Raw genomic sequence first — 9,928 nt, forward strand, 5'->3', positions numbered from 1 at the left:
CGCTGGCACCTGTGGCCCTCACCCCCTTCGTTCGCTCTTTCAGAAAATGGCCGTGAATGTGTATTCTACTTCGGTGACCAGCGACAACTTGAGTCGACATGACATGCTGGCGTGGATCAACGAGTCTCTGCAGCTGACGCTGACAAAGATCGAGCAGCTGTGCTCAGGTGAGGGGGGCCCGGGCTGGGTGTGCACCCCGGTTCCGGGCAGGCCTGGTGGCACCCTGTGACCCGTCTGCGTGGGCTCTGTTGGTGTAATTCCTGGTGTGAGCAGATTCTCGGTCAGCATTCTAGCCTGGGTATGGTTGGAGTTGTATTGAAGTGGTTGTTAATAACGTCAGTGTAATGAAAAGGTGTGTTCTGAGTCACTGCAGCACAGGTGGAGTAAGGAGGAGTGGGGGTTAATGTGAACAGAGACTCCTCGGAGAAAGTGTTCTACAGTGAGGCATTGAGTGTTTAGTCTTGATGGCTACAGTAAGTCTTACAAGTGGAGTAACGAGCATAAATGTGTCATCTGCTGGGAGATGCCAGAGGCTGGGCAGAAGGAGCAGTGCAAGGAGGGTGAACTGGTGACTCTTGGGTTCACCTTCAGGGCTTACAGCTCCGTGTGGCAAAGGGGCATGTCCGTCCCTCAGCCCAGCTCGAGCTGACTGCAGCACAGCTGGGTCTCATGTAGAGTTTTCAGCAGAAAAGGGGAAGTGATTGTGGCACCAAAATGGAGTCAAGTATCATCACAGGGAGAGCGTGTGTGTGTGTGTGTGAGGAGGCTTGTGGAAACAAATAAAAGACAAATAGTCTGTGGAATAAGAGCTGAAAAAACCCAAGGCTAAAAGTGCAGCGTAGGTAGAAGAGGGTGATCTGGGTAACTGCAGCGGGCAGGTGAAAGGGACTTGGTGAAAAGTGGAAGTGCAGCTCCTCCGGTGAGCTTGAGGTGAGGTGTTGCTCAGAGAATGAGAGATGTGGAAATTGGAGGTGGAATAAGAGGAGGGATGAATTTGAAATGAGTTTGGGACTGGCAGTATAGCCTGTGGCTGAGTCTGTCCGGGAAACGCTCACCAAGATTATAGAGAAACAGAGGACTTAAAATAGACACCTGGCAGGTATTCGTGGTGGCTTTTGTCTGGTGAGATGAAGGAGGGAGGCAGGGTGAGGGACCTGCAGAGCTGTCGTGCTGGAGCGAGGGGCCCCCCGAGTGCTGTGGTTCTCTGGAGGAGCTGGTTTGGGGGTGCTGGCTGGGCAGGGCACAGGCTGAGCTGTCCCTGTGCTCTGGCCCTGTCCCGGCCCCCAGGCCCTACCAGGCACGGGTGGGACAGAGCTGCCCAAGGCTGCTGTGCTGCCCTGGCGAGGGCAGGGGTGACACGCTGCCTGGGTTGTGCCCATGCAGGGCTGACCTTTGGCTGTGCTGTCATCTCTTCCTGTATCGTGGTTAGTGCTGGGACTGCCCACAGTTACCAAACTCCTGGTTCCTGGCAGGTCATCCGGGTTTGAGTTGGGAGTTCCTTGGTGAGTGAACTGAAAGACAGTGGAGATCAAACAGCAAGATTTCTTTTATTTGGACCAGTGTATGGATAGCAATCTTCTGGTAGCAGGTGAAAGTGGGAGCCCCAAAAGACCAGCAGGATGCCTGGATGGGAAGTGAACGACACAGGACTTTGTGACCTGTGGCTGAGATGAGAGTGGTTCAGGGCAGCACCGTGGTGTGTCATTGCCTCCTGGCTGTGAGCTCACCACAGCTTGTCACGTAGCTGTGTGGTGTCCCAGGGTAAGGCTCCCATTATTCTGTGTGCACTCAGTTCCCTGGTGCTGGGTGGGGGGTACTGCTGAGAGCGTGGCACTGGTGTTTTTGGTGGCCCGTGGCTGTGTGTCACTGCAGAGTGAGGATATTGCATAAAAAGGTCTTTTAAAATTGGGTGTGGATGTTCTACAGAGTTAATTTTTTGGAGGTGGTTGTCTGCTCTTTGTGGCTGCACTGAGTCCCTCTTTTGCTGTTCTGATAAGCAGGAGATGAATTGAAGGACACAAAGGATTTAAAATTAATAAAGGAACACTACCCTGTTCCAGTTCTTCAACTAAAGCTCGATTTAAATATAATCCATCTTAATTTGGCACCTTTGAGGGCACCTTGAACTGCACATAGTTGCTGTTTGTAAATGTATCGCCATGTTGATAATGATTAAATAAAACTTCCAGAATAATTCTGTTTCTGGTTTACTTCTGTTAGCATTGATAAGAGGTGGTTGTGTGCCTGCCAGACATGTGCAACCTCTCTGATCCATGCTGATATCCATGAAGAAAGGAAAGGCCAATTACTCATGGGATATTTTTTTCCTCATGGAATTATGGAGGCAGGATTGCTCTTTTGTAAATATATCGCTATGTTGGTAATGATTAAATAATTCCAGAATAATTCTGTTTCTGGTTTACTTCTGTTAGCATTGATAAGAGGTGGTTGTGTGCCTGCCAGACATGTGCAACCTCTCTGATCCATGCTGATATCCATGAAGAAAGGAAAGGCCAATCACTCATGGGATATTTTTTTCCTCGTGGAATTATGGAGGCAGGATTGCTCTTGTTCATGAGAGTTCACGTCAGGAGAGCAGAAGTTTGGTTTTGCAGCTCCTGAGCTTCTTTACAGCCACGCTGCACCAAAAGAGGAGACTGAAGGTTCCTGTTTTCTTGGGCTTGTTGCTGTTAGGGGGTTGTGGAGCTGAGGAGTGAGCTGGGCCAGTCTGCTGGTCTGACTGAGAAGTACCTCCATGGGCTGGTGAGCTGACTGGATTCATCCTGGGTTTTGTGGTGTTCTTCTTTCGGCAGGTGCTGCGTACTGTCAGTTTATGGACATGCTGTTCCCAGGCTCTGTAGCACTCAAGAAAGTGAAGTTTCAAGCAAAATTGGAACACGAGTACATTCAAAACTTCAAGGTTCTACAAGCAGGTTTTAAACGAATGGGTGTTGACAAAGTAAGCTGGGATGTAACTGCTTCTCTGTGCTCTTTGTGTCAAAGTAGATGGAGTGTGCTTTCAAATTCAGAGCTGAGTAAAGCTGGGAACAGAGTTTGCTTTTGGTTTATGAATCTCAAAACGTTTGGTTTTGGTTTGCATCGGGGTCCTCCCTTGATTTAGGACCCTCTGCTTTGCTCGAGTAGGGTTTGGTTTCCAGTTCTTAATGATGAGATGCATTTTTCAGTTTTAATTCTATACAACTGACATAGCACAGGCTAATACTGAAATTTCTGTGAGATAAGGTTTACCTGAGGTTCCTGTTTGAACCCTCGTTGTACCAGCTGTGTCCCCAGTGCCCACTGGTACACTGCTCCTAAGGATCTCAAATTCCTTTTTGCAAGCACGTGAATTGTTCTGGTTGGAAAAGACCATTAAGCTCATGGAGTCCAACCATTCCCCCAGCACTGCCAGGTCACCACGAAACCAATGGATAAACCAGCTTCTAATTTACAGAAGTTTTGTGTTGGAACTTGGTGTAGAAAGCTTTGAGACAGAATTATTTAAAATCGGTATGGGGACCCTCACAGTGAAAGCATGATTTGGTTTTAATTGCGGTTATTGCCAAAAAAAATTGTGCTATTTGACCTACAGTTCTGTCCACGTAGGATTTTCTCTAGACTGGACAAGGAATTACATTTATCTTTTAAGTGCACTAATGTAAAAACTACTTATATTGAGGATAAAACCCTCCCTTTCTCTTTATCTGAGTTTGACTTTTGTTTGTTTGTTTTCCCCTCCTTCAGATAATTCCTGTGGACAAACTAGTGAAAGGAAAATTTCAGGACAACTTTGAATTTGTTCAATGGTTCAAAAAGTTTTTTGATGCCAACTATGATGGGAAGGAGTATGATCCCGTGGCTGCTCGGCAAGGCCAGGAGACGGTAGCACCAAACCTTGTTGCTCCAATTGTGAACAAACCCAAGAAATCTCTCACTTCTAGCAGTGCAGGTAGAGAAAAGAGTTAAAAGATTATCTAGATCGTTAAAAACTCTGGGGAAAATTGGGCTGGGTTGCTGTTTAATATCAGTGTATGAAGTAGTTGCAGTGCTTGAAGTTAGAGCATCTTGTTTCTGAGATGCTCGACTTCAAACACTGAGTGGTCCTGTAGTACCCAGTTATCTGGGAGCTGCAGAAAGAACAATTTTCTCTAAAAGAGCAAATGGCAAAGATTAATGCTGACATGTGCCCAAAAAAACTGGACATGTCACATGGAGTGAAGATGGAGGAACGTGTCTCCAGACTCTTCCCTGCCTGAGCAGGTTCAGAAGGGGGATAGAACTTTTACAGGCCAAAGGAAGGTGTTCTGAGAGGAACTAACAGCGATTCCCTCTTGCAGCCCCACAGAGGCCCATTGTGACACAGAGGACTGCAGCAGCTCCAAAACCTGGTGCTGGGATGGTGAAGAAGGCCGGGGGGGACGAGGAGTCGGCCGGGCTGATCGAGCAGGTGTGTGCCCAGAGCGGCCCCGGCTGCCGGCCTGCGCCTCGGGGGGCTGCCTCTCCAGGGGGGCTGCCTCTGCAGGGGGGCTCTAATGGCATGAGGTGGCTGCATCAGGCAGGGGGAAGAAAATGATCTGAAACTAGTAAGCTCGTTTAAAATCACTTAATTCAAAGCCTTGGTTATAGTGGTCTGGGTGTCCTGAGGGGAGCGCGGCCCCTCCCGCCGCACGCGCGTGCCCAGGCGCTCCCGCCCGGGTGTGCCATAGCACACATAGCAGTGTCTGTAAGGACTCCCACAGCTGTGTGGCAGCTCTCGCAGCATTCCGACCGAGCCACGAGCAGCTGCTGCTCTGCTGAGACCCTGAAGGGTGCAGCTAAAAGTGCCACCAGCCCGGGGGTCGTCGCGAGGGAACGTCTGGGCCTTCCCCACCCCCTGGAGTAAGCCCGCAGCATTCCCAAGGGGCAGTGCCTGGGTTTTGTGGCAATAACATGACAATTTGAGAAATGGATCTTTTCCTCCTCTCACAGTCTTCCTCCCACCTCCCATCTTGGGTACTTTTGAAATGCTTTGCATATTAACACCCTTCTGAGAACTTTGGGGACTCTGTCTTTTGAATGGGTTCTACTGAATTATCTTCTTAGTGGGTAAATTATTACTGATGCCCTTTGGCAGATCAACGTATTGAAACTTACTGTTGAAGATCTGGAGAAGGAGAGAGACTTCTACTTTGGCAAATTGAGGAACATTGAATTGATCTGCCAGGAGAATGAAGGGGAGAACGATCCAGTGCTGCAGAGGATTGTGGAAATCCTTTATGCCACAGATGTAAGTAATCTGGTATAAATTGTCTGGTTCCTCCCTCCCCTTGTAATTGGAAGCTGGTTTGCTTTCCAGGGCTCCCTCTATTTCTGCTTGGTTGGTTATTTTTTTTTTCCCCTTTAGGTTTATGGCCTAGCTTTTTCCTGTAATAAAGGAACAGATAACATAAGTATAGTCAGGCAGCAGACAAGGTTAGCCTGTCATGAAGAGCACATAACAAATAGATCAAAGATGAGGAAAATAACTCTTCTGGTAATATAAGCTGACCCTGTAAATGGGGACTTAAGGGTATCTATCCTAAGTAAAAGGAAAAAAGAATAAAAAGCATACGTAGTAGCCAGGAACTGGTTTGACATCAGACTTTAATTAAAGCCCTTGTTTTGTTCCCCTTCAGGAAGGCTTTGTGATACCTGACGAAGGAGCGCCGCAGGAGGAACAAGAAGAGTATTAACAGACCACATACTGTACCAGCAGAGCAGCAACATCAGAATTCTTTGCCCCAGATCATGTGCTTAACTGTAAAATACTCCACTTTATTCTTAGAGGACTCACTGGTTTCTTTTCATAAGCAAAAAAAGTACCTCTTCTTAAAGTGCACTTTGCGGAAGTTTCACTTTTCACAGTGGGTTTGAGTTAGGAGCTCATTCTCACTTTGTAGCAGAGCAGTATTTGCATCTAGGTGGTATATTTAGGGAGCAAGAGGCTGAATATTTGGACCTTGTTGCAGAATGGTTTGCTGGTAAAACACTGGTTTGTGGGGAGACTCTTTTTGTATCTAAGGTGGCGTGTGGTAGAGAAATTAGACTCTGACTCACAGGAAGATTGAGTTAATGTGAAATTGCAGCACAGAAATTATAATAAAATGCCTTAAGAGTATTTAAAATATGCTTCCATATGCCAAATTGAAGTAATGTGACAGGAGATTTTATGTGCTTCATTTTGGGGTAGACGTTTGTTTAACTCCATTCACTGCTGTCTGAGAGGCCTTGCGTAGCAACCTCCCTGTCAGCCAGTGCTCAAAAGGGGCTATTAAAACAAAACTCCATTCCTATGTAAAGCTGCTTACTAAGTGATTAGTTCTCGATGAAATAGGCCTTAATGTTGCCTGTCACAAGATTAGAGGGAGTATGAACAGCTGAGACACATAAATTACCTTGAAGAGTGCTAAAGCCTTTTTCTGTGGCATTGTGGCTAATGACTTTGCCAAAATGTACTGTGTTTTCTGTAAGAAAAAAAAACCAACAAAAGCAAAGGACGTCCAGTCTTACTGCCTACAGTGTTCTTCAGAAGTAACTCTCCTTCCTGGCTTTTGTTTCTATTTGTCCTGTTTCTTTTTATTTTCGTTGATATGCTGCTTGGTCTCACTTGTTCTTTTCTCTTTCCCATCCCAAGGAATGCTGATCAAGTCCAGTAGCTGTAACAGTGTAATAACTTGCACTGTGCAGCTATCTTAGAATGAAAGTGAATTGAGCACATGAGGATGATGAATTTTCTGTCTCTTTAATTTTTATTTTTTTTTTTTTAATTTCCTTTTGAACCAGGGCAAATCTAATAACAATACTTGCCAGTTTGGTAGTCATCTGGGGTAAAAACTAAAAGATGCTGGCTAACAGAGCTAATGTTATTGCAGAAAATACAGTACTGAGACTAACTTAAATATTAATATTTAAATTCTTTCCTTAACTGTCCTTTTTTGCTCTCATGCCCCTCATTACTGTTGTGTTTGGCAAGATCCTGCAAGACTTCTGATCCCCCTTCACTACTGAGATTGATCAGTCCTGTTGTGCTTGTATTCATTTGTTTCTGGTGGTAGCTTGTCCTGAGATGTGCGTAGGAGAGCATTTTATGGTAATTGTTGTGTAGTGCATGAATCTTTGTGAAATTCCGAGGAAAAACCCAAATTCAGTGAATGCCAAAAATGCAAGTATCTAGCCATTGTTTAAAACTGCAGTGGTGCTATTTCTCTGTGGCCTTTCAGACTTTTGTTGCCCTAAACCTCCATTTTATTGAGAAACCATATTTGACTTGGATTTTTCTTGACAGGGTTTTTCTATTTTAAGCAGTTTTAAATAAAGTTCTGTATTTCAAGAGTGTCACGTCTGCTGGAGTCTCTCGTGCTTTCAGATACAATCAGGCAAAGCTGAAATTCGTGGTAGTGTTCATGATGAAGCTTGCAGGACCTGCAATATCAGCTGTCATGCTCCAGTCCTAGTCACAGTCGTTGCTAACTCGAGTAGCAGTCATGTTGAAACTTCCCTCAGAGTGTGCTGGGGGAAACCATTCCTGGAGTTCTTTGAGTTTTCAAGGTTTTTTTTTTTGTTTTTCCTTCCCCTCCCACAAGTGGATGAGACATGGGTGTGTTTTTGGTGTGAGTATGAGGCTGTGTTTCAGGAATGCTGGCACACTAAGTGTGTTTAAAGCATTTTAAAATGGCTAAAACACTGGTGGTTGTAAGCAAGAAGTTAATAGCATCTGTCACCAGTCTCTAGGAGCAGATTGATTGTAAACTTGGTTGTTTTCATTCGAGGTGTTGCATATGAGCTGAAATGTCACTGCCACAGAAGCGTGCACAGAGCAGCACCTTCAGAGAGGTGCTTCTGTGATGAATGTAACCTTGAAATTGGGAGTGTTTCCTGCAGGGCTTCTCTCTGGTGCTGGAAACGCCTCTCCCAGGCCTTGATGTGCTCTGTGGGTCCCTTACCAGGAAGGGCTGGCATTGCCTGATGGTACTACTGGTGCTGGACCACAGAGGTGCAGACGTAGAGCAGGGCTTTTGATGCACATAAAATCTTCTTTCCCATTACTTACATGCTTTGAGGTTGGAAGCATATTTTTTTTCGACTCTAAATATTCCATTATTCCAGCAACTCAAAGCAAAAGGCAGCAGCAGTACCTGGCTGGATCTGAAGAGGACTTGGTGGGTGTCTGCCCTTTGCAGCCCAGTTGGGCGCTGGGACCTGGTTGCTTCAGGTCTGTTCCTACCAGGGCTGCAGGTGTGGAGCTGTGGAGCACCCAGGCCAGCAGAGGGATTGCATGAGGTCAGTTTTGATCTCTGTTAGCACAGGGAGCAAATATCCTGTGCTGAGAGAGCAACGAGTCAGAGGTGCTGCTGGGGGGCCTGGTGAGACTGTTGATGTGTGGACGTGGGAGATGAAACTGAACTGGAACCACGCTCTTGTAAGTCAAATGCTGCCACATTTCCAGCTGCTGACATCATTTCTTTGCTACCAAGAGGAGTTAGAAATAGAATGGGGACAAACTCATGGAGTCAACTTGTGACCACATTATAGATATCTTGGCATAATCTGGTTTTTAATGTCTTTTTGCTTTGGAGGAAAATGACAACAGTAAGCTCAACTCAAACCCATGGAGGTAACATAGCTACTCTGTTAGACTGGTACAGTATATGCTGTTAAATGCTCACCTGCTGGAGCAATTCCAATAGCATCCAGCCTTTCTTAGTGTCTTTGTTCTACCAGATATTTGCAAAATTAAGAGAATGGAAGAAGCAAAAGCTCACATCTCCTTTCTGTACCAACATGTCTTACTTACAGGTGGACTTGTGGATGTTTTTTTAACTTTTATTGTTCGATTTTTTTAAATTTCTGGTTTGCAATGACAATTCCTACTGTAACTGTTAAAAGCCTTGAAATAAAGGCCAAAAACTTCCTTGCTGTTGTATCATATCCCTATTTAATGTGGCTGCATGAGCGCTCGGTCGTCTTGTGGGCTGTCAGTCCTGTCCATCCACAGGAACACGTGTCCTTCAGGAGTGGGAGTTTTTTTCTCTCAGGCCATCCTTCCAAGGGTCAGGCTGGAATCTAATTCTCACAAGAGAATGATGTTTGCTAGTGAGTGTGTAGACCTGCCAAGGACTGTACAAGGTCCCCAGCTAGGCTGGTGGCACACAGGCTGTGCCTCATCTCTGTGCTAGTGCAAGAAACAGAGGGGAGCATCATATGGGGGTAACCATTTGGGGAAACTCATGTGGAGTCTTACTGCAGGGGCTGCAAACAACCCTGCAGAGCACCTGCCTTTTTATTAGCAGGACACTGAAGGATTTACTGGTCTTTTAACACAGAGAAAGGAAGGAGAGATGAAGTCATTGCAGATCCACTCCTGGAGAGCTGCAGTCTAGAACACAGGGAGCAAAACTGCAAACTGTGGATTTGCAGAAGGAAGAGCTGAGTGAACTCTGCTGGTAAGTGAGACCTCCTGGGGTGAGGGTTTGTCTCTGTGGCTCTCAGTCCCTCAGAGTTTGGGTCTGCATAGTTAACAGGCCTAGAATCCAAGGAAGAGTGTTAAATGTGGCTAGAGGACATGAAAGGTGTGGAAGTAGAAATTGGAGAAGGCTGCAGTTAAACAAGTAAATGCACTGGAATAAAATCATGCTATGAAATGTTACAGATAAAAGGAGAAAGGAATCTGATGTGGGAGAACACTTCCTAGGAGGGGAAGGAAAAGTGCAGTACTCTGTGGTGTGAGGGGTTAGTGGATGCACAGGCACTGGACAGGGAATGTGTGGCTGGGGAGCAGTGCTGCAGAAGGAGCTAGTTCTGATACAGGCAAAGTCCCTCTAGAGAAATGGAACACAAATGGGTTTTCTTTTCTGTATAATACATGTTAAAGTAGAAGAAAAGGGTTTTTTTGAGGATATGAATACTCAGT

General features: G+C 45.9%; 1 protein-coding gene across 1 annotated transcript; it reads left to right on the plus strand.

Annotated features, from left to right (window-relative positions):
* Positions 1-46: 46 nt before the first annotated feature.
* Positions 47-7,351, plus strand: MAPRE1 (microtubule-associated protein, RP/EB family, member 1). The gene is made up of 6 exons (XM_008934987.1): positions 47-167; positions 2,814-2,959; positions 3,745-3,949; positions 4,338-4,447; positions 5,114-5,266; positions 5,655-7,351. Exons 1-6 carry the CDS (start codon positions 47-49, stop codon positions 5,709-5,711), a joined length of 792 nt encoding a protein of 263 aa, XP_008933235.1. The 3' UTR covers positions 5,712-7,351.
* Positions 7,352-9,928: the final 2,577 nt, after the last annotated feature.

Source organism: Merops nubicus, unplaced genomic scaffold (genome assembly GCF_000691845.1).
Source record: "Merops nubicus isolate BGI_N331 unplaced genomic scaffold, ASM69184v1 scaffold21562, whole genome shotgun sequence".
Lineage (NCBI taxonomy): Eukaryota > Metazoa > Chordata > Aves > Coraciiformes > Meropidae > Merops > Merops nubicus.